General features: G+C 42.1%; 1 protein-coding gene across 3 annotated transcripts; it reads left to right on the top strand.

Moving 5' to 3' along the window:
* The first annotated feature begins 79 nt into the window (after positions 1–79).
* TBX18 (T-box transcription factor 18) lies at positions 80–26,232 on the top strand. 3 transcript variants are annotated; one of them, XM_064508743.1, is made up of 9 exons: positions 80–772; positions 1,753–1,936; positions 3,481–3,582; positions 6,548–6,719; positions 13,562–13,729; positions 14,972–15,036; positions 18,504–18,598; positions 23,896–23,987; positions 24,741–26,232. In XM_064508743.1, exons 1-9 carry the CDS (start codon positions 469–471, stop codon positions 24,762–24,764), a joined length of 1,206 nt encoding a protein of 401 aa, XP_064364813.1. In that variant the 5' UTR covers positions 80–468; the 3' UTR covers positions 24,765–26,232. The 3 variants fall into 3 exon arrangements, with proteins under 3 accessions (XP_064364813.1, XP_064364812.1, XP_064364811.1); XM_064508742.1 differs by having other exon boundaries at positions 81–772; positions 23,896–26,232; XM_064508741.1 differs by lacking the exons at positions 23,896–23,987; positions 24,741–26,232 and adding an exon at positions 21,075–22,358 and having other exon boundaries at positions 85–772.
* Positions 26,233–27,795: the final 1,563 nt, after the last annotated feature.

Here is a 27,795-nt window from a genome sequence, read left to right as displayed (position 1 = left end):
CTGATTGGGCCGGGGGCGGCGGGGCCGGGGAGCCCCCGCCCCGCGGCTCCGCCCTGCCCCCGCCACCGCGGCGACACTAATGAGCGAGCTCTTCCCACCGGTCTCCTGCCTGGAAGTGCTGACAGATCAAGGCAACAAATTTCAATTACAAGCCCTAATTTGTGTCCGCAGAGCGTTTGTTACCCATGTCAGTCCTGTTTGGCCCATCAGACGAGGCAGAGCGTGGAGGAGGAGGAGGAGGAGGAGGAGGAGGAGGGGGAGAAAGAGAGCGCATCTGCAAAAAGGAATAGATTTTTTTTCCTCTTAAAAAAAAAACTTGGCTGATAACTCGGATTTAAAAAGAAAGGCGAGGAAAAGCCCCAGCCCCTTGCCGGCGCGGTCGGGAGCACGGGCGGGCGGCCGGCTCGGCGGCCGAGCGCGGGCGGCGGCGGCGGCGCGCCTGGATGCGCGGGCTGTAGGGGGGCGGGCATGGCCGAGCGGCGGCGGCCCTCGCCCTGCGCCCCCATGAGCCTCAAGGCGCACGCCTTCTCCGTGGAGGCGCTCATCGGCGCCGAGAAGCAGCCGCCGCCGCCGCCGCCGCCGCCGCCGCCGCCGCCGCCGCCGCCGCGGCAGCCCAAGCGGCGGAAGCTGGGCGGCGAGGACGAGGCGGCCGACGACGAGGGCGGCAGCGGCGGCGGCACCAAGGGCTCGTCCGCGGGCGCGGGCGCGGGCGCCGCCGCCGCCAGGACCTGCGGCGACATGGAGCTGGGCTGCGCCGCCCGCGGAGCCGCCGGTGAGTGCCAGCGCCGCGCAGCGCCCGCGCAGCGCCGCTTCCCCTGGAGGCAGGCCGGCCCCTCCGACGGGACCGCGGCTTTCCCTCGCCCGCGCTCCCCGGCCAGCCCCGGCCCCGAGAGCCGCCTGTTTCCCTCGTTTCCCCCCGTAATTCTTCTTCACGCTGGAGGAGAAAAGAAATCCCCCCGCCACGCGTGCCGAGCGAGCCGGTGGCCAAAACTCGTTCCGGGAGCGGGGGCCGCGGCTCACTGCCCGCCCGCACTGCCGCGGACCCCGGCGCGGGGAGCCGCCTCGCCGTGCTGCCCGGCCCGGCCCGGCCCGCGGGAGCGGACGGTGGGTGCGCGGCGGCCCGCCGAGCCGCGGCGCGGAGCAGCGACACGCGGGGATGCGTTTCCCAGCAGGGGAAAAAGACTTTATATGCATATAATATATATTTATATAGGAAAAAAATTTTTTTAATGTGTGTGCCTATAATACAGATATGTATATATGGAATTATCCATGTGCGCAAATGCATGCCGTGCACATGTGTTTGCCCACCGCACGTACGCGGCTGCGTTCCCGAGGTCGCTGTCAGATCCAGGCGGGACGAGGCCACGGCGGCGGAGGTCAAGTTCAAACGCGCCCCAACGAAACGCGCCGCCGGCCTCGCTTGACGGACCCGCGCCCGGCGCCTTCGCCCAGCGCGGCCCCGCGCCGCGCCGCGCCGAGCCGCGCCGCGCCGAGCCGGGCGGCCGCCGCCACGCCGGGGGTGCGCGGCCCAGCGCGCAAGGCCGCGGGCCTGGCGCGGCCCTGGCGAGGCCCGTGTCCCCGCCGCAGCGCTGCCGTGGGTGGCCGCGGGGGCGGCTCGCCCGGCCGGAGCCCGCCCGGCGCCGCGGCCTCTCGGCCCGACGGGGCCGGCGCGGGGGTGGGCGGCTGCCCGCGCCTGCCAGCGCGTCCGCGGGCCGCCCGCGCTGCCCCTGTGCTGCGCTCTCTCCGCAGGCGGCGGCGAGGACGGCTTCGTCGGCGGCTCCCCGGCCGCGTCGCCCGGCGGCTCCCCGAGGGGCTCGCGGGCCGGGTCGCCGCCGCCCGCGCCGCAGGCGCCGCGCGTGGACCTGCAGGGCGCCGAGCTCTGGAAGCGCTTCCACGAGATCGGCACCGAGATGATCATCACCAAGGCGGGCAGGTAACGGCGCCGCGGGCGGCCCCACGCGCGGGCGCGGCGGGCGCGGGCGGCCGTCGGGGCGCGGCGGGGCGGCGGATGGCCCGCGCGGCCCCCGGCGCGCCCGCGCATCAGAGCGGGCAGAGCAGGCTGATTTACGAGGCAGGGCGGTCGCGATAATTTTAGACGGGCACAGGAGCATGTGGCGCTTTAGGTTTCCTGCTCATTAGGGCAAAGTCGGCGAGCGCCGTGCGCCTCCGAAGGGACGCTTTTCCCCCTTTCCAGTGGCTGCACATGGGGAAAACCTGGATAGTATAAAAGTATCTCAACTTATTAGAAATTACAAAAACATATTTTATTGAATCCATATGCTGCCTTCTGCGTTTTCAGAGAGGCTTTATTAATGACCGAAATGCAGTCTTAAACAGCACAAAGCAACATTTGTCCTAAGAGAGTCCAGTCCGCGATTTTCTTTTTTATCTTACAGGTGCACTGAAATAACAGCAAAAACTAGTTAACCGCAGTGAGGTTTACCCTCCTGTTTAGTCAGAAATAATAGAGATAGCTTTTTTCTTTCCAGTAACGGGTTTTAATTAATAAATTTAGTTAGTTTTAATTTTTTTAGAACAGCAGCAAATACTGTATAGACTGGAATGGCTCTCAGGTTTATAATGGAAAGAAATGCACCTTTCGTTAGCTTGCGGTGAACTCGTTGTCTTGATGTTTCTTTTTGGCCACAAAAATTAACTTTTTAGTTAAAAGGCATGCCAAATGTATGGTGAATTACGAAATGTATTTTTACGTTACAATCTATGCATCAGTTAATTATTCCACTTTCCCCACAGAATGATCTTAATTGTGAATGTATTTTTTTTTTTTTTTAGAAATTACCTTGTACATTCGTTTCTGCTTTCAATAAAGAAGTTTTACTATGCCTTTCAAACACAGAGTAACTCTTGCACTTCACCTTTAGTAGGTTGCAGACAGGAAGTCCCGTCTCAATAAAGACCATATTGTTTGGTTACAGCATGGCACATTGGGTTTTATAACTGCATCCTTGTAGTGTTATAATTGTATCACCGTGGATTTAACTTTATAATTTGCTGATATATAAATGGCACACCATTTGCTGCTGTCTGTTAAAACCTGACTGACGATTTACATTTCTGTCAGTATTGGTCTTCCCGGGTAAGAGATGGCATTTGCACATCTCCAGAAATACAGTTCTAGTTAATATCTCTAACGGGCTTTAAATGCATGTACTACTAAAATAGTCTCAAAACAAAATGATTTACTGTCTAACAATAAAGTTGAAATGATGTGGTAATAGTCGTACTCCCAAAGCATATCTCAAAACATACAAAGCATTGTTCAAGTAAATGCACTTTAAAAATCTGTTTTGACATATCGAATGGGCCATTTCATGCCTATGTAGCTATAATCGTCAGAAAGGACTCTGTAGGCTGAAAGGAAGAACAAGAAAAATCCCACGAACTGGTTACTTTGCCTATACAATCGTTCCCAAGTCTGTTTCGTATTAAAAATGACCTCTCTCTTTCTGTGTTCAGGCGGATGTTTCCCGCAATGAGAGTGAAGATCTCAGGTTTAGACCCACATCAGCAGTATTACATTGCTATGGATATTGTGCCAGTGGATAACAAAAGATACAGGTATGGTGACTTTAAGGCACAAAACTTATGATGCAAGTCATAGGGATCTTGGCTATTGGAAGAAAATATTAACAGTATATAAATTAGCAGAAGGTAGCATTTAACTCTCCTTCAGATTCCTGTTTTCAACCCAGCACAGTTAAAAAAAAAAAGAAAGAGCATTCTGCCAAGTATGCAAAAAACAACTGCAGTTTTATTGAAGTTCTTTATACATTTGGCTGATGTTGTATATGTACTGAAGGCAGATATTCAGAGTTTTTTGCTTTCACAGACGGCAGTTTTAGTGTAGTCAAAGAGATGTTGTTATCAGATTTCATTCCTCATCAGTGGCTTAAATCTACTTCATGTCAGTGGGAATTATTTCCCATTAACAAATAAATACGAAAATACACATTTTTCTAGTGCTAAATGATATTAACCTTAACATTAATAACATTAATAGCATTAATAGCATTAATGTCTAATTAAAAGGCATTAGAATATAATTCATACAAACTTTCTCAGTCGTGCTTCAAACTAATTATTTAATTTATTTTAATAGCTGTTTATCATTCATATATTCACTAGCTGGTTGCTTAGATTCAGATGGGATAGTTTTTCTATTTACTATTTTTTAAACAAACTAATGGCATTTTCTGAAGAATCATGTGAGGAAGGAAACTAAGATATTCTTTGAACACTTGAAATTAGGAAGTATGTGCTTAAACTCTTGATGCAAGGACAGTCCTGTTTCTAGGGAGCTAGCTGGATGCTGTTGAAACTACTGTTCCATAGAAATTTTTGCAGGATTGGGCCCACAGAAAAATTATTGCTATGTGTTGTACACATTTTGTAGCTCTTGCTTTGCAAACCTGATCCCATTCTCCATAGAAGCCAGGAGGACTTTTGCCAAGTAGTTCAATGGAGACAGGATTGGGACCTTACCAATTGCTGTTTTGATTATTTCAACCATATACTTAGTATAATTTAGGGAAAACCACTGCAGATTTAATTGTAGAAATAGGAACATTTCAGATGAAGACTGAAAGATTGGTTCTGCAGGAATGCTTCCATGTTTCCTAGACAAACACTGCCCTGTGTCTTTTGCGTGTCCTTACTTCATTGACTGTAATTTTGTCCTTTTCTAGTGTGGTACATAAGACATTTTTTAATGACCATTGTAACTTTTTCTTATTTTTCAACAAGGTGAAGATATAAATGCTGAGGACATACAGTACATGTAATCAGAGGAGGCTTTTTTTTGTCCGTGCCACAGGGAAAAGATGGATTTTTTTTTGAACCCATGCAGTTCAGTTAAAATGGAAAGTCCTTGTGTTGCTTTGTGTTGCAAGCGTGCATTTACTTAGCAATCTAAGCATGTTGTTCCTAGAAGGTCTGAACTATTTCTTAATTCATACAAAAAGCAAGGTAAATGTTCCAAACTGAACAAAAATGTTAATATTAAAAATGACAGTAATATTTAGTATGAGGTTTTAAGCAGTGTATCATTTAAAATAAATACATTCATGCTGATCTGTGCTGTCTGCCCACTGTTACAGCGCAATCCCCAAGTAACTGAAGTAACTTAAAAGTGGTATGAAAGGCAGTATTTTCTTAGTTGGCAAACTTAAATTTATGTAATTATATATTAGTACCTTTCCTTTATCTTCCTGCTAGATGTTGATGTTTTATTTAATTTCCCTCTTCATTGCTTGAGCACCACAATCTCTGCATCCTTTTATTACTGACTGTTACTTAAATTTACTGTTCATGTGGCTTTACAAACTGGGTGTCCTGCAGGATCTTCATATTTGAAAAATACAATAGAAGTCATATATTAAGCTTAATCTTTGCTACCATAGCAGATACCAAAACTAAATGGAAATGAAGAAAATTAGATCTAGAGTTCTAGCAAAAATTAGACCTTTCTGGAAGCTTAAGCTCTTGTTTGAAACACATTATTGATATTTTGGAAGTTACTTACTTTGGCAGGAAAAGGACATATTTCCTATAAAACAAGAAATATAAAATAAATGAAAAATATTAAAACAGTTGGCTGTATGATTTAGGGTTGAGAACTTGTCTCCAGGAAAAGACTTCGCCATGGTTCTAGATTTTAGTTTTACAGCTTGGTATGAATTGCACGAAGCATGTTTTGGATCATTTTGTTTTCATTTCTGATTGTTGTTTGTCGTTTTCTAATTTTCTCTTAAGGAACTGAGTTGTACAAGCATATGATTTGGTGGAGTCTTTCATGTTTTTATAAAAAATACAGCTAATTTTCAGGAATCTTACTGTACTTGAAAGGGAAAATACCTTGACTTTTTTAATTAGTCCTTTTTAAATTGTCCCATGGAGTATCTGCCTTAAGTTTCCTCCGGAAGTAGGCACTACTTTTATTAGAAAATGACTTTGTCAGCATTGGCCTATCAAATGAAATATGGGCTGTGGTTTTTTACGTTTTTAAGCCTTTCTGCAATACTATTAAAGAAAATTAATATGGTCTTGCAGAAACAGCAAGAACATCATTCGACATAGTTTCATTATTTTTCACAGTCATAATCTATGCTTTCCCTTCAATAGCTTTATCCATAGACTCTTACTTTAGACTCAGCATGTTGAACCTTCCAAATACGGAATTATTCCTTGATTTGATAAATTAAGAACCAGATCTGCCCGTGTGCTAATGCCTGGTTAGAGCAGAGCTGCAGCACTCGCTCAGTGAACTGAAACCAGCTTGAAGCTCAGCGAGCAGGTCGGCATAAAGACTGTTACTGATTTTAACAAGACTGAGGTCAGATGAGAGCATGGTTTTTAGCCTGCCTTTTATAGTTACTGGAACTGAGGTTTTGAAACCGAATAACTTTTATTTATCGCCTTTTCATGTTTGTTAAAGGTTCTTGCCCTAATAGGTTAATACGGAATAGATATTCCAGATAAATTGTTCTGGGTTTTGTTGTTACCGACACTGCTTTTCTTTTTGCAGGTACGTTTACCATAGCTCCAAGTGGATGGTGGCTGGAAACGCGGACTCGCCGGTGCCGCCCCGCGTGTACATTCACCCCGATTCCCCCGCCTCCGGGGAGACGTGGATGAGACAAGTGATCAGCTTCGACAAGCTGAAGCTCACCAACAACGAGCTGGATGACCAGGGCCACGTGAGTGCTCCCTCGCCTGCCGTGTGCCCCGGCACGGGCTCAGCCCTGGCGGGCTGACGTACAGCCTCGGGGTGCCGGGAACTGGCTTGACTTTTCGAAGCTGTTTTGGAAGTTTACTGTCCAGATCTAAGATCTGCTTACTTCCCAGCCTGATAATTAACTGCTTATTAGAGCATGCTGTTTTACTCCCCCCTCAAAATCCTGCAAAGTAAGGCGTTACAAGGCGAAATTGCCTAATGTGAAGGGACAGAATTGCTCTCGTGTTTTCCCACCAAGTGTGCTACTCACAACTTCTGCTCTAATCAAAAAGCATGTTTAAACTCACAAGTGGCTAGGAGAAACATTAATAGTGTGTAATAACTTCATGTGAATAAAAACACACTTAACTATTTTCTTAACCTAAACAGTTGTGTGAAATCCCATGAGGTGTTAATAATTGCAGTCAAAAACGAACAACATGGGAGCTGGGTTTGCTCCGGTAATGATTTATTACGTACCTTATGAAGCAAGACCCTTTCACAGCTGAGGCTCATTATGTCTGAAAAAGCTGGCCAAGACGTTTGCAGTATGAGTGTTCTGTTTGCAAGTTCTGAATTGTTTAGCTATGACATTATCTAATGTGACAAAACGTGTTACGTTAATATTTCCTTTTCTCTTCAAAACTGTTGAAACACGACAGATGTAAGCCAGCATCTTTCCAGCAGTCCTTAGAATAGTTTTACTTGACACCTTAGGAAATAATTAAAAAATGAGAATCATTTTTAGTAGGGGTGAAGTCTTTAATTTTGTAAAATCCAGTAATAAATAGCAAGTGTTGGCTTGCTTTCAAAGGGAGCGCTGAATTCCAAGTGGTGGAGTTTTGAGATGTAAGAGGCGAGTCTTGAGACAGGATGTGGATTCCATTGACCTTAACACAGCCCAATCTGTTAAGCAGGATACTTTCTCTTCCCCTGAAAGAAGTGCAAGAAAAGGTACCTGCCAGGCAGTACAAAGATACTATGTGTATCTTGCAGTGTAGTTGTAACTCTGTAACTCTGTGACATGAAGCCAGATATTTTGTCAAAACTTATTCCAAGTATCAGCATGAGGGTGTTTTTTTTTTTCCTGTGTGCTTGCAGAGGAGATTAACTCAAGACTGTGGTCAAATTGTGCAAGAGTTAAGACGTTTATGTTACAGACATAGGATACAGGAGATGGGCTGGACTGAGCTAGTGAATGCGATAACCAGGATGGAGCGGCTCCCTTTCATATAATACTGTTCTTAATTTTATCACATTCTTCCTGAAAAAGAACATGTGGGTATTTACGTCTTTTGAATTAGCAATGCTTCTGTTTAGGACTGTTAAAAAAAAGACACTTTATGTTGTTTATCTCCAGAATTACAGTTTAGGGGTCTGATTTGGCAAGGTTCGTTTGAGTAAATATTAGCACAGGTAGTTCCTGTAGTTTCCCCAGTACTTGTGTATTTATTTGTGATGGTTGTTGAGCAGGAGTTGCATTCGCTGAGTCCTGAGTTTATCATAAAGGCTTTAACAAGTGAAGCAGATGTGACTGGGTAAAATGCTGCTTCTGCAAACGGAGAGCGTGCCAGCTGGTTTTTGTACTCAGCCATTTCGGAGGGGCGATGTGTGGATACAGTGGTCTGCCCAGGCACTTGCAGTCACAGGCTGCCCTGTGATAAAATCTTGGATATGTAGAGAACTGTATTACTCTGTTTTTCCATCCCAGATCTTAGCTTTGTTTTTATTCTGAACTGAAACCTGTGTAGTGTACACAGCACACCATTATTCATAATGTGGAGGAATATAAATTTTCTGGTCTGTAGTTAAGTGTTTTGATTTGGAAACTAGTGAAGTAAAGCTCTAGTGCAGTGATGTGAGACACATTGAACTGATTCAGAGCTGCAGCAGCACCCCTCCTCCCCAAAATGGAAATTTAAGTATTAAAATAAAAGGACAAAAGAAGGATGACTGTAAAATAATTTCATATTTCTCAAATCTGGGAAATTGCAAACATGTCATTCATAATTACCAGAAAAGGCAAAAGCAGAAAGCAGAGAAGTGTCTCTTCCAATGGGTACATTTTTTCTTTTAAAGCTATGGTAGTGTGGAATGCTGTATTGAAAAAACTGTGTAGCCTCTGAATGCCTCCAGCAATAATGGAAAACGAATAATCATATTTTGTGATGAATATAAAAAACAATTGTTTCTCATAAGCAGGAAGGAACCATTTTTCTCAAGAGGGTACCGGGGGAGGGATGGTGGATTAGAAGATCTAGGGGTCAAGGCCATACCATCCCTAGAATATTTATTTTTATGGGGATGGGTTATATTTTAGGTTATTAGAAAGCTTTTTTTCTGTTTTTTTTTTCTTTCTGCTTAGGCAGAATGGCTCAGAGAAAACTCCATGAGGTCTCTATGCTCTGCCTTCGTTCCTCCGGTAGTTTAATCAAAGTCAAGATTTTGCTGTTTTTTTTTTGGTATACTTTCCGTGCTGTGTCTGATCCTGGAGCTGTACCTTTATTGCAACTGCTTGTTTGTTCTTTCTGTTCTCCTCAGAGGTGACAGCTTTTGTGGAGTTTCCATGTTAAAATTTGAGGGCTACGTTTTGTTCTTGCGCGCTTGATTTTTATTGAGTCTTTGGGTGTTAGAAGGAGCTCGATCCAGAGCCCTTTTACCTGTCCCAGAGGATTGACTCGCAGAGTCACTGACAGAAGCGGCTTGTGTTTGTGGGAATGGGGACTACATCAGCAAACAGAGGATAAGGCAGTGTTTCTACGTACTATTTATATTACGGCAGTAATTAATGGCAGCCAGCTCCCATTGCATTGCTTTGGGCCCTGTGGTAAATGGCAGTGCTGGCCTGGGGAAGCTTCTTGTTAAATCAGCCAACTTGCTTTGCCGCTCAGACACTTTCTGGACTTCTTGCTTGCCTGCTGCTATTTTCATCAGTTCGGAGTGGCAGTTTGTGACTATGTGATCGTATAGTGCTGTTCTGTGGAGAGGTTTTGCAGTTCATCTGCACCTAGGATGCTCTGACAGGTGGGGTCCGCTTGCAGGCTGAGAAGATGAAGCCAAATTAGTAAAGATATATTTTCCCTGTGTATTTTTGTCCTCAAAAGGAAGCCCCAGAGTGAATTCCCTACTTTGGAGAGTTAGCGTGTCTACAGAGACGTTAAGGCCTGATGACAAATTTAAGACATACACTGTGGCATTTGTGTCTTTCGTCTGAGTTGTTAGGATAGAGAAAGGTAAATCTGTATTTTGCAGTTGACACTGAGAAGTGCATGCTCTTGACATTCCCCCTTTCATACGTTAATGCCTCTCATCTTCCGTTTATGGAGTGAGCGCTGCACTGTAAAATCAGTCTCTCGGTCTGATGAGAGCAGTTTGATTTTTTGATTTTGATGCTGTTTTATGTCTGAATTTCAATGGGGGGGGGAAGTCAATATTTTTGTGCTATTTTCTGTGCTTTTCAACTAGGTATTTTTTAATGCAAAGGAACATCTTTTTAACTTTTAGTGAAAATGAGATGGTTATTGTCTTAATCGTTTCTTGATTTTTTTTTCATTCGCCCATCTGAAAGTGGGGTTAGGCTGGAAGCAGAGGCAGACTGTTATGCTACCCAGACTTGGCTCAAAGTAGTAAGCTCTGCTTCCAGTCAGTGGGTAGTTATATGTTCTTGTCACAGTGAAAAGCTGGAAAACATCAGCATTTGCTCTTGCAATTTTGGTCTTTGTGAAGAGGGAATTCATTGGTCCCTGGCTCCTGGCACTTCTCTCCCTGCAGAAAGCCTGAATACATGGGCTCTGCAGAGAGGGTAGAGGGAGATCTGGGTGGAAAACAGCAAGGTGAGGACCTTGCCACCGGTGGGAAGCGGCGGTGTAATGTACGTGCCGCTCGGCTGCAGGGCAGGAGAATTGGGATGTCTTTTGTGTTGGCCGGGATACTTGTAGCCAGAAAGAGCTGTGTGTGTTCGTCGATGCTTTGGTCAGTATTTTACACCTCCACCATCTCGCACTCCCTCTTCCCAGCCCCGGCGCATCCTTGCGTGGCTCCAGCAGTTGCTCAGGAGCCTCTTCCTTGGACGCAGCCTGTCTTGCTGCCTTGTCCTGCTCACCCCCTGGCTCTGTACTGCGGTGCTTTCCGGTTAATAACGGTGTCGTGACAGCTGTTGTGGTCAAAATGTGGTAACTCTGGTATTTTGCATGTGGGGAGAGATATTTATCCTCCCACAAAGAGGTGATGTGGTGCTGATGGGCACCGTCCCGTTTCTCTCTCCGTTGGTACTGCTGTGCTGTTTGCTCGCACACCATGGGGAGAAGGCAGAGGGCTCGGACGTGATGCTGTGGTGCCTCCAGCCTGGGGTAGTGCATGCTGAAAAGTGAAAGGAAAGTTTGAATTAAATAGGTTTTAGATAGACTGGTTGTTTTATAACACTGTTGTAGTGAAGGTACCATTTCAGATGGGTGATTTTGCTAGGAGCAGATCAGCATCTGACCGAGGAGACTGCCACCAAAACACTCTGCTTTGTAGCGCCGAAACCAAGGTGGAGCGCTGCTGCTGGCTGGCTCCGTGTGCGAGTTTCAGCGGAGCTGTGTGAGGCATATGTGAGGTTTGGTCGTACGGCACGAGGGATTTTTAGAAGGAGCAAGGTGCTTAAAGTGAGTCGAAGGTAATGTCAGCCCCTGCTTGGCATTGGGTGGCGCCTGCGCTGGCTGGGTTTTTTTTGTTGTTTTTTAAGGGTACAAAGGGAAAGTTGCTGCTTCTGCAGATAAACCATTAAATGTCTGTGCTGCTAAATGCACAAGCAAAACGAAATGAAAAGCAGGGATCTCCTTTTCCTTAGCCTTTCCGTGATGGCAACTTTAGGTGATGCTTATAATAATAGAGGTAAAAAATGTCCATCATCCAAATGTCCAAATGTTGCATCTCCCTCTCATTTTATATACTGTTTACATAGTATTGCTCTTCACTGCTCTAGGGCTCTGCAATTACGTATTATATAGCTAGAGTTCAAAATCCTAGGCGTTAACAACAGATCCCGTCGTACATGGCACCATACTAAAGAAAAAATATTCCCTGCTACAGATCACTAATGGTGTAACAATGTGTCAACATGGGAAATTTCAGTACTGCGCAGAGCCAAGCCAGGTTCCTTTGGGGAGAGAACTAGCTCCCAAAGATGAGGAGTGGGCAGCGCACATCTCCACGCTGCTGTGACTTCACTGCTTCTCCTGCAGGAGCAGAATCGTTGAGAGCCACCTGGCTCATCAGCGTCTACAGGCCCGTCTGCCGTGCAGCCAACTGCTCACTTGCACCACAAAACTGCTGGGCGAGCTAATGCGAGCGGGAGCAGGGCGTGGTGTGCTCTGTTGTGCAGAGGCAAATGGCAAGGCACCGAGTAGCGACAGGGGTAGGAACCATGGCATAGAGACTTCCGTGGTCATTTTTCTGTTGCCTCCCCTTGTATCAGTGGGTGTTTACAGGAGAGCAGGCTCAGGAATGTGTCTGCATTTGTCCTTTTCTAGATCTTTGCCAACAGAGAACTGAAAGGACTGTCTAAAAGAGAATACACATTTACACGTAAAAACATCTTGCTCTCTGCAAGCTTTCAGAAAGTGGGAAGAGGCCCCATATGAGAACATCCGTAGGGCGCGCCTTGAGCAAATTTATTGGAGCCTGTGATGTCATTGTCAAAACCCCACTTACAGGCTAATAAAAACCCTGATTATCCAGAAACGTGGCTTTTTCAAAAGGGGATCATGTCATCTGGTGAGAACTAAGCGTGTTAAACTAGCCAAACTCTAGTTTATCCAAATGAATGTAATGTTCTCTATGTCATTTGGATGAAGGAGCTTGCGTGGTATCTGGCGTTTGGGCAGGAGGGCTCTGCGAAGTGGCTGAGCACATACACATACACATTCTGGGGCTACTTGAGGAGCAGGAAATTAAAAAACTTCCCCTGAATTTTGATTAGCGTTTCAGCAGGCCAATAGCCACAGCTCTATTTATTTATTGAGTTACTAATTTATTAGACCTTCCAAAAATAATAGCTGAGCTTCCAATTATTTTATTTTCTTGAAATCTTCTATTTTAGTAGTGTTTAACTGAAGTGAAACAGAGTAAAATAGAGGAAATATTTTGCACTTTAAGTCCCCTCTAAAATTTGGGAGCAATACCAGAAAACATGTTTGTGTTTATGCACTGTGAGTTCTTGCAGTTCTTGTAGGTTTATCTTTTATACTTAGCTGTTGTATGTTGTGAGGAGATTGTGTATTGATATTCATTGTGTATACTTACTACAAACTTAGGGTGATTAACATTTTGGAGTTTTTGGATTTTGGTGTTATTTTATTCAAAGTTTCTGCTCCTTCAGAGTGTGAGAGTCTCAGCTTGCGTTCAAAACAGAGTATGTTTCCAGCCTTCAGTATATCAGGGAAAAAAAATGCTCCAAGCATATCCCGAAGGTTCTGAAAACAAAAGGCAAATACTGCTGTTGTTAATCTCAGTAGATCAAATCCAGACTCAAGTGAAAAAAGCAACAAAACTTCCCTAATTGCAGGGGGACCAGGACTTCGCCCCTGATTTCGTTAAGCCAGTCTCCTGAATTTGAAGCTCCCGAGTCATAATTTTTAAATGCTTAGGCTTGGCAATAACGTAAATGCACAGGGATTAGACTACTGTAATAAGAACCTTCAGAGGTTAAAGAAAACTTTTCATTTCCAGTAAATGGCATGGTAAACACATGCCATAATCTGTTCCAAAAAGCTATTAGTCCTGAAACAGCAGGGTGTCCTTTCTAATAAATGTTATCTTTTTCCTTTCATTTTGATTGCATAGATTATCCTGCACTCTATGCATAAATATCAGCCTCGTGTCCACGTCATCCGGAAAGACTGTGGAGATGATCTGTCCCCCGTCAAGCCTATACCTTCAGGAGAAGGGGTCAAAGCCTTCTCCTTTCCAGAGACAGTTTTCACTACTGTCACAGCATACCAAAATCAACAGGTAAAGTGGGCTTTCTACTTAGAAGTTTACAGGCTTCTCAGAGTCGGCCACAGAAGCACAAGATAGGGGAAAAGGAGATTCTTTTATTACAGCACTTAGTAAAAATGTGTTGACTAAACCCTTTTAATATTTAATAGCTTTCACTAGTAGTATTGCAGCAGCGCCTGGAGGCTATAGCTGAGACTTCAGGCTGTGTGAACTACGCGGCATATATAAAAAGTAATCCCTGTCGTGGAGACCTCACAGTCTAGGTAGACAACATCATTAATAGTGTCGTCATTACAAGTGCAGCACTGAAGCACAAGGCAAAGAGGAGTCTAGTTTTTAAAGGTATTTTTGTACCTTCAAATATAGATAAATGTCCAGATAGATTTTTAAAGCACATTTGGGCCTGACGCCAATATTTTCAAAACTCTTTCTGAAAAATGTATCCCAGGATCTTAAAGGAGAGGCTGAGGCCCAGAGAAAGTTGCAGTCATTTTCATTAACTGCATTCATTATGCATTATTAACGGCAATTTATCTGGGTCCACGCAGTCAGCTTCGGAGTCAGAAATAAACTGCAGGTTGCCTGACTCCAGTGTTTGGCTCTCACCACTTGTGTAAATATTAACACTAATAGTTACACCATATTTAGTGTTGTGACATTTTATTAATTCCGCAAATGTTATTTCAGTTATATTTTGGGAAGTTATATATGCCTTGTTATCTTTACAGTGAGAATTTTGCCTCGTTTAATGGGGCAATAGACATTCGGAGCTGGAGAGCATGTAAATAATGAAATAGAATTATTTCGTACCTACCTCATGTATTTAAATAAATTGCAAGTATTTATGTTCTTTTGCTGGTTTTTATAGAGGATAATGGCCTGCAGGTAATCTTCTCTTCACATCCCCTTCTTGACCCATGTAGAAATAAAATTTCATTTCAATTTTGTCACAGTTAGGCAATGTACTCTCTTAGGTGAAAAGTGACATTTGCCAGAATTGCAACCTGCCTTTTGGTAGCATAAATACCTGTTAGCTTCTCTGGGGATCTGTGAAAACAATGATCACGAGGCTGGGCCTTATTTTTGCTGTGTTTCAAGAAAACCTTCTTAATGCAAATGGAAAGATTTTTCTGCTTTAAGTGAAAGAAGATAGAAGATTTCACTGTCAGCTTAGTTCTGTCAGGAGAGTCATATTTTGTGTTACTTAGCTGAATTTGCAGAACTCTCACCATCTCTCTTTAACCGTCTTCACAGATAACTCGTCTGAAGATCGATAGAAATCCATTTGCCAAAGGATTTAGAGATTCAGGACGTAACAGGTAGGTGCTGGTGAAGGAGATAGGTTTCTTAATGCTGACAGAATCAGTATTTGAAGGCTTTTAGTGGATATCCTTCCTACAAAGAGGAATATCTGTATTTACAGACAGGTTTGTAGCAATTCAGCTGGCCAACAAGAGAGGCTGCTCTTGAAATCTCTTTTTCCTGGACAGAGACACAAACTGCAGATACCGGTATGAAAGTCTTGCACTTAAGTGGCCTTTAGGGTGGATGAATGACTCATTGTTTTCTCTTAAAAGAGGAGAAGCTAAGTCCCTCGTGCAGTAGCTGGATATTTAGTACGCTTGCCTAGGAGATGGGAGGCTTGTGTTCAAGTGTCTCTTTAGCCTAAAGAGTTTTAAATCCACAATACGCAATTCCTAGGTGAGTGCCCTTCCTACTAGGCTATAGATGACCTTGAAACAGGCCTTTTTTCCATCTCTTATGTTGCAGTTGGACTGATTAATAGCTTTTTCTCTCTTGGTCCATGAATCTCTCAAAATAGCAATAGGGAATCTGAGTACTGCAAAGTAGAGACTTGGGTCTAGTCCCTGCTGCCAGTACTGATGAGGTATTTTATCCAAAGACTGTTTAATACAAAATACTTAAGCCTGTTATGAATTGTATGCTAAACCACTTCAGCTAAAAAAAGAAGCGTAGTATACATTGGTTCCAGTGACCACTTTGCATTTGGTTTCTACAGCTGCTATATTTATGACCTAATCTTCCAGAGAAGGAAGCAAACCGTGTACTGGTAGGAATGTTCAGAGAGTATCTTTTGTTAGCTGGTTTACTGAGCTTTTCTTCTAGCAGAGGCTAAAGCATTAAAAACCATTTTGTTTCCACCTGAATTACAAGAAGGCTGAGATTGCCCAGCAAACTAGAATATTTTTTATGCAAGCTATTAGAAGAGTAGGAGAGGAACATTTATAGAAGGGGTGGGGTGGTTATAAAAATTGACTGGAATCACCTAAAAGTATCTTTTCAGTTTGCATGCCATGTTTGCTGTTTTCTGAGATTTATGTCTTCCCGCAAGAAACAATTGGCCATGTTCTATCCTTAGGCCTGGAAGTAAACCCCCTCCCACAGGCATAAATAAGAGTTTTGTCCTCCTTTGTAGCCTTCTATTTTGAAACTAAGTGAACATTAACTTCCAGATAAATCCTGACTGAAGAAACAAAACATGCTGTGTACACTTGGGGAAGAAAATATTGCCATACATGCCCTGTTTGACAACTCCCTGCAGACAGTGTCTCTGCTATGCGTGCTCATTGCAGAGCTATAAAATAAATACTGAGAGAGCCTTCGAAGAAATGTGTAGGTGAAATCTTGGCTTCACTGAAATTTCTGACTTTAAGTGAGGTTAGAGTTTCATCCATAATGTTCTATGAAACAAGAAAAGATGCTCTGGAAGATAGAGGGGAAAGAATTGTTTAAAAATCAATCTTAAACTAGATTTATATGGCTAAACACATTGATTTTATCTGAATGCTAGGTAGATACAGTAAGACTACTATATCTGCAACCGTGAAAACCCAGTTGTAGGAATGCAGCTATAGAGAGATTTTTATTTTTGATTTAGCTACTAAGAGTAAATTTGATTTGAGCATTAAAGAAAAGCATGACATTTGAATTGAAAGTCTGTTATAGTTTACAGAAATGGATTAAAAGGTCATTGCTATAGAAAGGACTTCTACATAAAAGTATCTGGTTTGGCTTTAGAAAATGTAATAAATGCAAATGTTGCAGAAGTGATTCTGCGTATTTTTATCTGCAGCAAATAAACATTGGTTTACTAAAATCAGTATTCCTGTTTTCTTTGGTAAGCTCTGAGGTACAGAATAATCATGTTTGTGAATGTAGCTCAGATTTTTAATTCTGTAGGAAGATTTCTTTTTTAATTTAAGTTACTAGTTTATTCAGTTGATTAATTTACTTGGTTGCTGAACATAGAAATTAAATATTAAGATTCTGTTATCTTCGATGTTCTATTATGCTTATCATCAAGACATTTTAGTCTGCAACAATGGTGTAAAAAAAAGTACTGTGGTATCATTATATGCAACTTTTCAGTATTCTTTCAATTGTTATAGCTGTCTTACTGTGCACTGCTTCATGCAGTAATTCTGCTTAATTAAAAATATTCCCTTTCAGGTTATTCCCTTTCAGTCCCACAGGCTATTTTACAGAAATCAGTAGCTTCACCTTTTAAATGCATTCCCTGTACATTTGCAAAGTGCAACAGAATTTATGTGCTGAGAATTGTTTCATTCTTCAGTTAGGCCTTAAGTTTGACCCTATAAAAACTTTTACTCAGGAAAGGACCAGAATTTCTCTCTTTAAATACTTCAGGAAAAACATAACTGTTTTGTTAAATAAACTTGGCCATTTGATAGCGTAAATTAGGATGGTGATAAAATGTGGAAATTGTTCGAAGGCATCTTGTATAAATTATCGCCTTGGCTACACTCCTCCAGGAGGTGGCTTTTATCTCCACTTTAACTAGAAATGAAAATTCACCATTACTGCAGAAAATGAAGGCTATCTTTTTAGGCCAGTTTTAGCTAATAAATACTTTATAACTGTTTCCTGAAATATATTTGTGATCCTGCTGGAAATGCAGTGTGGAAGAAGCTGTATTAGAAGAGCATGTTGGTAGCTTCAAATTGGGCTATTTGCATAATTCCAGTTTACAGAGTGTTTCTGCTCAAAGGCAAGTACTTGTATTTGGTATGTGCCTGATGTTGACACTTAACAGGCCTTTGGGACTCAGCAACCAAAAGTAATGGCAAAATTACACCTCTGAGCTGCTTTATTGAGAGAATTCTGTCAGAAAATGAATGGCCCGTTACCTTCAGCAAACAGAGTTTCTTCTACATATTGTCTGTCACAGCAATTGTCTGGCCAGTTATTTCTGTTTTATCATGACAAAGTGTTGGAAGAGAACAACTGAAGATAGTTACTAAAGGCATTTTGTCCCCAGATAATAAGCAAGACACAGCATTGCTTATACACTTAGTAGCAAAAAAGTGGTACATCCCTGCCTTGCTCGTGTTGGAAGCATGATTTGCTGCCTCATGGGTAATGACTGGGAATCCTATTTAAATAAAGTTGCTTGTGGATCACCTTTCTTCTAATCAGAAACAGGAGATCATCCCTCCAGCAATTAGAGCAGCTGCTCTTAAGGAAATGTCATACTAGGAAAATATTTAATGTCGTTATAGCCAAAGCAAAAAACAAAACAGAGAGCCAGACTTGTGGAATCGGGAAGCTCTTTGCTTGCTACCAGCACAGTGACCATAGGTCTCACAGATCAGGACGTAAGGCTCTTCTCTAAAAAGCAAAACAAACTCCCTCAAAATAATCCTGAAATGTTACTACTTTTTATATGTGTCTGAGGTAAAGTATCCAGAGAAATGTGAGACAAGAACTTTCTATCGTGACACCATGGTGTTTTTGTTCTAAATAGGATGGGACTGGAAGCTTTGGTAGAGTCTTACGCCTTCTGGAGACCTTCACTGAGGACACTTACATTTGAAGATATACCTGGGATACCCAAACAAGGTAACAGTCTTCTTTGTGTTCTTTCAGCACAAAAATGCATGCAGATAAAATTCTGCCCATCATTCCTTATAAAAATCTAGGCTGGTGTGTCACTTGCAGAAGAAAATAAACCAACCAATCCCAGTGCAGACCATCACCTCTAATTGTAATTATTCTAAGTTACAAAACTAATACTAATTTAACTATTGTGGCAGTAAAAATGTGAGGTTGTAAAGGTAAATCAGGTCACATGTGGAGGAAGGTGCGAGTTACTTCAGGACAGAATAATCTCCTCCTTAGTGTTATGCTTGGGCTAGATATACAAGACACAGTTCATGTGTAGGTGACTTTTGCTGTATACATCCAAACTAATGTAGGAATTACTTGTGTGTTTAAGAAAAAAAAAGGAGAGAAGAAATGTCCTCTAAGTATTGAATAAATAGCAGCAAGCTTAATTAGATTTTCTCCTTGGGAAGCTTCCTTGATTCTTAAAAAACTAAAAATTATTCAGTAAAAGTCCCTACAAACTTTGTCTGCATCCTAGAGCTTGAAAAAATGGACCTTTCCATTTTGCTTTCTCCTGCTTCCCAGCCCACAGCCTCTTGCCTTCCACTTCCCCCATCATAAACATGCTGCTGTGGGGGGAGAGAGGGCTATTTTAATTGCCTGTTTGAACAGAGAGAGGCACCTCTGTGCTATTTTTTGGATTCCTTTATTTCTGAGGCATCCCTGAGGCATCTCAGCCTTTTCCCAAAGGCACCATTTCACTTGACTTTCACATTTACTCCTACCAAACTTAAAAACATCCTACCTGCTTTCTTGATAATATGTTCCCAAGTCATTAAGCCATCTTCAGAGCAATAGCATACACAGAAATTGCTTAACTCCTCCTTTGCCCACTCCCTTGAGAAATCTTGATCATCAGTGCTTGCAGGCAATTGAAAAGAAGGTTTTGTGCTAAGTCACAGATATGCTGGGTAAGTGTTGGCAAAGTTTTTGGTGGAGGAGGAAATAGTCCTTGTAAAAAGGCCTATAATGAGAAGCCAGCATCAGACCTGAAATACCTTGTAAGAGTGCGTAAGACTTAAAGGAAACTCGTTCTTCCTCTTTGTGAAGTTTATCTGTCCAAGAGACAGACCAAATGTATTCCCTTGTTTTTATATAGCAGCACTGTTTGGAAGCAGGGGAGTCGCAGTCATGACCTTCCCACTTCCCTTCCTGCTGTTGCCTGAAGTTAAGGAGTTTGTTGAAGTTACTGTTACGTTCAAAGAATGGGAACTAAGATCCTTGCAAAATCTTTACGGTACCTTGGCCAGTAATGTGGTTTAGAGCTTAGCCAAAGAGACTTGCTGAAAGGCCCCTCTAGAAAATTGTCCTGATTCTTAATGCTGGAATTGCCCTTATTCAGATAGTGGAGACGTTGATGTGGATTGGAAGAAAAATAACTACGCTTTACACTAGGATTTTTAGTATGTGGAGGTGTCTGGTGGTGTTTTGTGCCTGTCGTGGTCTGTGAGCAGAGCAAGTGGAACAGGCAGAGTTCACTGATAATAGCGTATTTTTCTTTTTACTAGCTCACCTATCCTGAAAGCCTGTTAAGTTATTGACAGTCTGTATATCTCTTTGTATCATCAAGCTGTTTTATTGTTAACGTGATTCACAAACAGGAGAGTCCTTCCTGCTAGGTGTCTTTGGGAGGCTATGAAAAGCTAAAACCGATTTTTCTACATTCATTTTCCAGGGAAATATAATCTCTAAGAAAATGAAACTCTTCTTGCAGCTGGGAAATTTTCAAAGAGTTTTGAGAAAAGGCTTCACCTATAGCAAGCAGTGTATTTTGAGAGCATTCAGCACTTGTATTTGTCATGTAAAAAGTTCTAATTTCAGCATGTGAATAGTTCACTGCAAGCCTAAACCTGCAGCTACCCTTTCAGAAATGAAGCAGCCATGCACAGTACTCAGCCTAGACTTCCCTGAAGTTGTTTTAACAGTGGGAGCCTCTATCATTTGAGGTAAAGAGCTGGTTCCTTAGCTGGCATGCTGATAATGATAGGCACAAAAGAAGTGTGTGTCACATGGAGCAAAGGGCTGTAAATGCACCCCAGACCATAGCAACAACGTAGATGGCACAAAATCGGTAGTTTTGAAGAAAGCTTGCTGTGATGTAGCGCTCGCTATGTCCTAACCACCATGCAATTTGCTTCCAGTATCAAATAGAAAGTAGTTAACCTCAGGGACAGGAGCTGTAAGTTTGGATGTACTGAATGATGGTTGCAGAAGCACAACTTGTGTTCCATTCTTGTATAGGTCATTTCTTTAAAAGTACTTATGTGCACACACACACATTGCACACGTATGTGTAATGTTTTTTGAATCTCTTTGCATCAAATGTTTCATGTCAGGGGGTTATTATCAAAACATAAAGGTCTTGGTCTGTCACAGTCTAGGAAGTGAACCTTTCTCAACGTGCTTCTTACGCTTTAATATTCTCTTCCAGGAAATGCAGGTTCCTCTACTTTACTCCAGGGATCTGGCAGTGGAGTGCCATCTACCCACCCTCACCTTTTACCGGGTTCCCCTTGCTCATCTCCAGCCTTCCATCTCAGTCCCAACGCTAGTCAGCTCTGTAGCCTTGCTCCAGCTGACTACACAGCTTGTGCCCGCTCAGGCTTGACCCTGAACAGATACAGCTCTTCTCTGGCTGAAACCTACAACAGGCTCACAAACCAAACCAGTGAGACGTTCGCACCCCCAAGGACTCCCTCTTATGTTGGTGTGTCGAGTAGCACAACTGTGAATATGTCCATGAGTGGCAGTGATGGGGATGCATTCAGCTGCCCACAAACTGGCATATCGATGCAGATTTCAGGGATGTCTCCACAGCTCCAGTACATCATGCCATCCCCATCCAGCAATGCCTTTACCACTAATCAAACCCACCAAGGCTCCTACAACACGTTTAGACTGCACAGTCCCTGTGCACTGTATGGATATAACTTTTCCACATCCCCTAAACTGGCTGCCAGTCCTGAGAAAATTGTTTCTTCCCAAGGAAGTTTCTTGGGGTCCTCGCCAAGTGGAACCATGACGGATCGGCAGATGTTGCCCCCTGTGGAAGGAGTGCACTTACTTAGCAGTGGGGGGCAGCAGAATTTCTTTGACTCTAGGACCCTAGGAAGCTTAACACTCTCGTCTTCTCAAGTGTCTGCACATATGGTTTGATGAAGCCTTTAAGTAAAAGTACAGTATGTTTGGTGTCTACAATGTATTTCTTTTGGAATATGAAAGGACACTCAATGTAGCTTGTAAAAGTGTGTGTATATATAATATGAGAGGAAGTTTCACTGAATTTTTGACTTGCTTGTGGCCAGATTATTCTCCTATTTTGAGTTACACAGAGTTTGTTGCGGCACAGACTGCTTTAGTTTTCTGGTATAATACACTTAGTTGTATAACACGTCGGGACATATGCAACAAATTAAGTAAGACTTCCTCCCCTCTTCCCCCTCCTCTGTTCTAACCCTTTTAAAGAATGAAATGACACTTAGAGTATTAAACAACACAAACAAGTCCACTTACATTTCCTATTGTACTAGTGAGTTTCTTTAAAACATTCATACAATACTAAGCTGATGCACCAAAGACATTTTACAAGTTTCTTCTGTTATAAGGGATATGAAGGATATTTGGACTTAAAGTGTTAAGCATCAAGCATCCAGCCTAAAACAGAAGCTTAGCTAATGGATTATTTATACAAAGTGAACGGAAAGATTCATTTGCCTTCTCATGATATGCTGCTTCTAGCTTATCATCAGCATGACATTCTTACTAGGATCTTTTTCAGTGTTAGTCTAGATTTATGATTAGGCATTTAAAGACAGCATTTAAAGACAAATAATGCAGATTCAAAGTGTGGTGATGTGAGTGATTTAAACCAACAGCAGAAGAAGCAGCATTCCTTGGTACAGAATGAACTTTGGGGTGCTTCATTTGTTAAAGGAAGGGCTTGATGCATTTTTTTTTCATCATAAATATTGCCTATAAGACATTTACTGGACAGTAGGATATTCTAATGTATCTTTGTTTTTGTATTTTTACTTTTTTAAAGGAAAATGCAGGTTTGATTAAAAAAAGAAAAAGTGAGCAGGATGAGAAATTCATGTGTTTTGGGGTATTTTTTTATAAGGGCAAAATGCCCTCCATCCTCAGAAGCTCATAAATAAATTGCCTATACCAGCTAGGCAGATGACCCAGTTTGCCCACAAACTGTTGCTGGAAGCCAAACTTTCTGGTAGCTGCCTCCCTGTAACTTGGCCAGATTGGGACCGGGATTACAGTAGGCCCAATTCCCATAATAGTTTACTTTGAATGCTACAGCATGACACCTACAGCCTATTTCCCTCCCTCCAGGGAGCCATCTGTCTTCCTTCCTTGGTCCTTTCTGTCGTGAGGTTATTACTGCTCTGTTTCTCAGTCATTGCCGTGGAATTTAAGCAGTTCACTTTCTTCCCATCTCTGATTTTAACCAGCGTTTATAAAAACACAGATCAAAACCCATTCCTGACCAGGCTTCTCTAGAATGACATGGGCTTGGGGAGATACTTGTGTCACAGGGAAACTTCTGCCCTTGTCTGCCCCTGCCCAGCCCTGTGCACATCCGTCCTGCTGTGATAGCTGCCCTTCAGCTGCCCACCTGTCAGAGCATTAAATGTGGAGGTTATGGGACATATTTTAATGCTTGAGAAAATAGTTCTTCCACATTACACTAAGCCTGCTTTGTATTATGCAGGTGGTTTAAAGACATCTGAAAGTGGGTGCAAAAGCAATTGAAAATGCTTCCCTGGCCAGCATTGTGGAAAGGAGAATAAGGCCTTCAAAGTTTATGTTTTTTTCTGTCAGGTTTCAGTAAAAGTCAATCATTATATTTCTCAAAAGTTCCAATATGCTTTCTGGCAAACAGCAACTTAACTGCTCCCACTTTAAGAAATGCTCACTGCAGCTAATTTTTCTTCATTGGGATAGAGATAATGGACAGAGAAACAGACCCTTCTCTCTCTCTTATTATTATTTGGAAAGAGAAAAGAAACCACAAAAGTATTTAATTAAGCTCTTGCCCAGAGAATACTTTATTTCTATTAGTTATATATATGCTTATGTTAAAGAAGATGCTGATTTATGAAGTTCTCATTCAGAGCTGGAAAGACTCAAGGAAGAATCTGTAATTTAGAAGATGTGGGTTTGTTTCTCTGCTTTGTCACAAACTACCCAAGTGACATTGGCCAATTCACTTAGCCTCTCTGTATCTGAATTTTTTTCAGCTGTAAAATGGAATAGCACTTCCGTGCCTCAGAGGATGTGGGGACAATATGCTAAAGATGCAAGTATGTTTAGACGGTGTTCGTATATGAAGGTAACAAGGCATTTATGTACTTTGGATCTGTTGCTGGTTTGGTGTTCCAGTTTCCTGTGAGTCAGATCTCCAAGCAAAGGCTTCCAATGCTAAAACACTGCTCAGAAACCCAAACTAATAATTTGTAAAATGCTTTTAAAATGTGCAGAAGATGGGCAAATTTTCAACTATGTAAACTGCATAGCTGCATTGATTTAATTAACAAGAAGTGTGTATAGTAATTTCTGCTCTAGACAAAGCTTTGAAATGTTGCAGTTGGACAAAGCTTTAAATGGGGGGAGTGGTACAATTAATCTGTACTTGAAAAAGGATAAGCAAGATAATTCTCTATGTCATCTTAAGGGGCTGTGGCTGGGTAGAAATATGGAAGAGCTAAATCATGCATATTCCTACAAGGGGAAACGAAAGTTTATGCATGGGGCTGCTCCTGGTAATAGTACATACTTTGTCATCTGGGATTTTTTAAGTACTGGTCTCTTATTTTTCCTCAAATTATTCTTATCATATAACCGCACAGTATTGTTTGAAACATTTGTTCCGTAAAATTTGAATCATATTGTAAATACTTATTAGTGTGTCATTGTGAAAAGACTAGCTTTTTATCAACATAGTAAATGCTATATGTGCATTATATCTATAATTATATATCTGTATTTTACAAAAATGCCACAGAAAATATATTAAAGTGTATATCTAAACACTTTTTACTACATTTGGAAAATTAAGGGACTTGGGCCTTTTTTTTGTCTACAGCTTCCACAAAAACAAAAGAAATAACTCCAAAGTGAGCTCTGAAATTCGAAGATCTAACAAGCTGCAAGGATCCAGCTAGTCCACAATTCTTACACATTTCCATTTAAGTATATGGTGTTGAATGTCTCTGTCATTTATATGTGAAGGCCATGACAGATGTTGAGCACAGGGATATTCTGAGGCTGATAGCAGGGCTGTGAGCATTTTATTTGCGAAGAAGGGAACGAGGAGCTCGCAAGGCCGACCAGCCACTGATGGAGCCTTGCTGGTGCTTCATACCCGAGCTCATCCCAGCTAACAAGACAAGTTCAGCTGCCCATTATCAGCCTGATCTGAGAAATTAGCACTTACATATGATCAGGTGCTCCAGCAAGAGCTTTGATACCCTGCATATTTTCTCTCTGTGCTCTTACTTCACTCATTCACTCTCTGGTCTTTTTATTATAAATGCTGAAATCCATTGATTTCCAAGAAGCAATTTACAGCATATAATCAGCTGGGTATACTGTGCTTCCATTCAGCAATGAGCAACATTTCTCCCCTCAGAAATACTGTTATCCACAGTGGCCTTATTTCCCATTGTACTGAAATAAATGATTCCATGTGACATTGGGCACAGAGCATGAAAATATGATTACTTTAGAATAATAGTGTTTCGTAGTCACTTAACATCAGCATTGTTGCAAATGACCAGAATTAGGACAAGAGAAGTGGGCATGAAATGTTTGATCTTAAATATCAGGCCAGATTCTGCTCTAGAGAGAATGAAAATTTCTGGGTTTAATAAAAGAAGAGCTTTTTTTTATAATGGGACAATCAGACTCTTGAGAAGTCAAATTCCCTGCTTGAACAGACAAACAGGAGCAACTTCAAGATCACAGACAGTGTTGGCATCAATGGTAGCAAATCTATACTGTGAGCAGTTCAACAATGGAAATTTAAGTCACCATGGGAAGTACCCCACAGGTTCTGTGGTCATATTTTTTGTGTTAAGATAGTAGACCTAATTAGTCCATACAGAAATGTGTTTCAAAAGGCTGCAGAGTAGCTACTTTTAGAGACTTATGTACCAGCTTCACATATGAAATTATTATTTTGCTGCATTCCTCTGAATACTCTCATGGCTTGGTTGTTTAAGTTTACTCTGGAGTCCAACTTTTAATATCAGTAACTATAATTTATCATAAAGAGGTAATTGCTGGTGTTTGTAGGCTCTCTACCTCAACTGACCAGATATATTGATTTGTCAGTTGAGTGCTTTGTTAATGTGATCTTCAGACACAACATTTCTCCCTGTGCTTAACCCAAAGTTATTGATATGTGAATTTAATTTATGCCAAACTACAGTAACACTCATATTCTGTTTTATTTTCCAACATATTCTGTGGTTACTCAGCTAATTCAAAACACTGTCATGCCAAGATGACATGCTCTTTTAACATGTGGTATCATGCTTCATCAGGAAATAAAATCTCTACAGCATTCAACTTGCTTTAAAGGCTTTTAATCAATGTTATATTCATGCATTAAAAAGGTGTTTGCTAACCAAAAAGGGAAAAGTCTTATGCAGTCACCTCTTGTTCTTGCACAGCAGTATTGGATTGTCTATAAAACCATCTCAGGTACTTCGATGCCCTAGGCCCCAGAACAGAGGGCTTCTAGCAAATGAGGAATTGAATCTTCTGAACCTACTTGGAGAAATACATGGACCTGAGTGAGTGATATTCTCTGTCCATTGTTTATATTAAACATGAACCCTCTTGATCTAAAAAAATTCACGTCTAAGCTTTGTGTAGGATTTTTTCTAGGTCTTTCCTTGCCAAACACAACCCACTACAGGCTGACCAAAAGCTTGTCCTTATTTTAAATATAGTCCCTGTTCCACTTGCTCTGCTCCATTAGGCCCTCTCTGCTTGCAGAAGCATGAGATCAAGTTTGCAAGTGAAGACATCCATCCTCACACCACTTATTAGTTATTACCTCAAAGTGCACCTTTACAATAAGGACTCATGGCCAACAGTGACGCAAGCAATTTACTAAATGTCAGCCATGAAGGTCTGGCTTCAAACAGTAGCAGTACTTGAGGAAACTAAGCAATACTCTGTGAGCAAACTGGCAACATTTTTAGAATACTTGAAGGATTACAGTTCTGTAAATTTGTCTAAATTTTAGAATTTGAAGTCTGGAAAATAAGCACTCACATTTTAAGGACAAAAGTAGATTGGTACTCGTATCAGTAAATACTTTACAGATAGAAATGTTCTCATGAAATTTATTTGCCTGTCACCTTCTGATGAGAGGTTTATGGCCATGAGTAGTTAATACTTCACATCCTCCACTGTATCAGAATGAACACAGAACCTCCAAGAGCTCCACACTTCAGCAGATTTCTCCTTTGTTGGCATTTCTAAATGTTGGAGATAATGCACAGATTTCAAGACAAGCACCTGGGCTCCAGTTTTGCAGCAGAGAATAGCAGGTGAAATGGAGATAGCATTGTAAATGTGCCCTGCAGTCTTACCATACACTTCCAAAATATATTACCTTTAATGTAAGGCACGTGTACTGTGACAACACCCATAGTGTAGAGGTCTGTCCAGATATATCTCAATGCACCTCTCGCAGGAGTCCAAAGCCTAAAATGAGAACTGATAGCAAAGGCTAGTCAAGAAGGATAGAGCTATTGCAGCAAACGTCAAGTGCAGCCACAGCACAAACTTAACTATATGTCAACACTACAACCATTTGAATTTGCTGTGCCCTGATGTTCATTTGCACACCACTGGGTTTTATTTTCATCCTATAATATAGGTCCAACAGTAAATTTAGAGCATGTTAGAGGAAATCTGGGCTCCACTGTGGCCAGTAGTCATGTTGCCACTGACCTGTGAGAGATTTCACCCATTATGCTTTATGGGTACCACATTTTCAACCCTAATCAATCCCACTTTCTGTTGCTAAGTGCTTTACTCGGGCAGCAGCTGTAGTCATACTGTTTTCAGTGGGGAAATTCTTCTGGCTTTTTGAGGTGTTTTTCAGGGTAACAGGCTTTATG

The sequence above is a fragment of the Dromaius novaehollandiae genome, chromosome 3 (genome assembly GCF_036370855.1).
Source record: "Dromaius novaehollandiae isolate bDroNov1 chromosome 3, bDroNov1.hap1, whole genome shotgun sequence".
Taxonomy (NCBI): Eukaryota; Metazoa; Chordata; class Aves; order Casuariiformes; family Dromaiidae; genus Dromaius; species Dromaius novaehollandiae.
The sequence above is the reverse complement of the archived record's forward strand: the minus strand, read 5'-3'. Positions and strand labels throughout refer to the sequence as shown.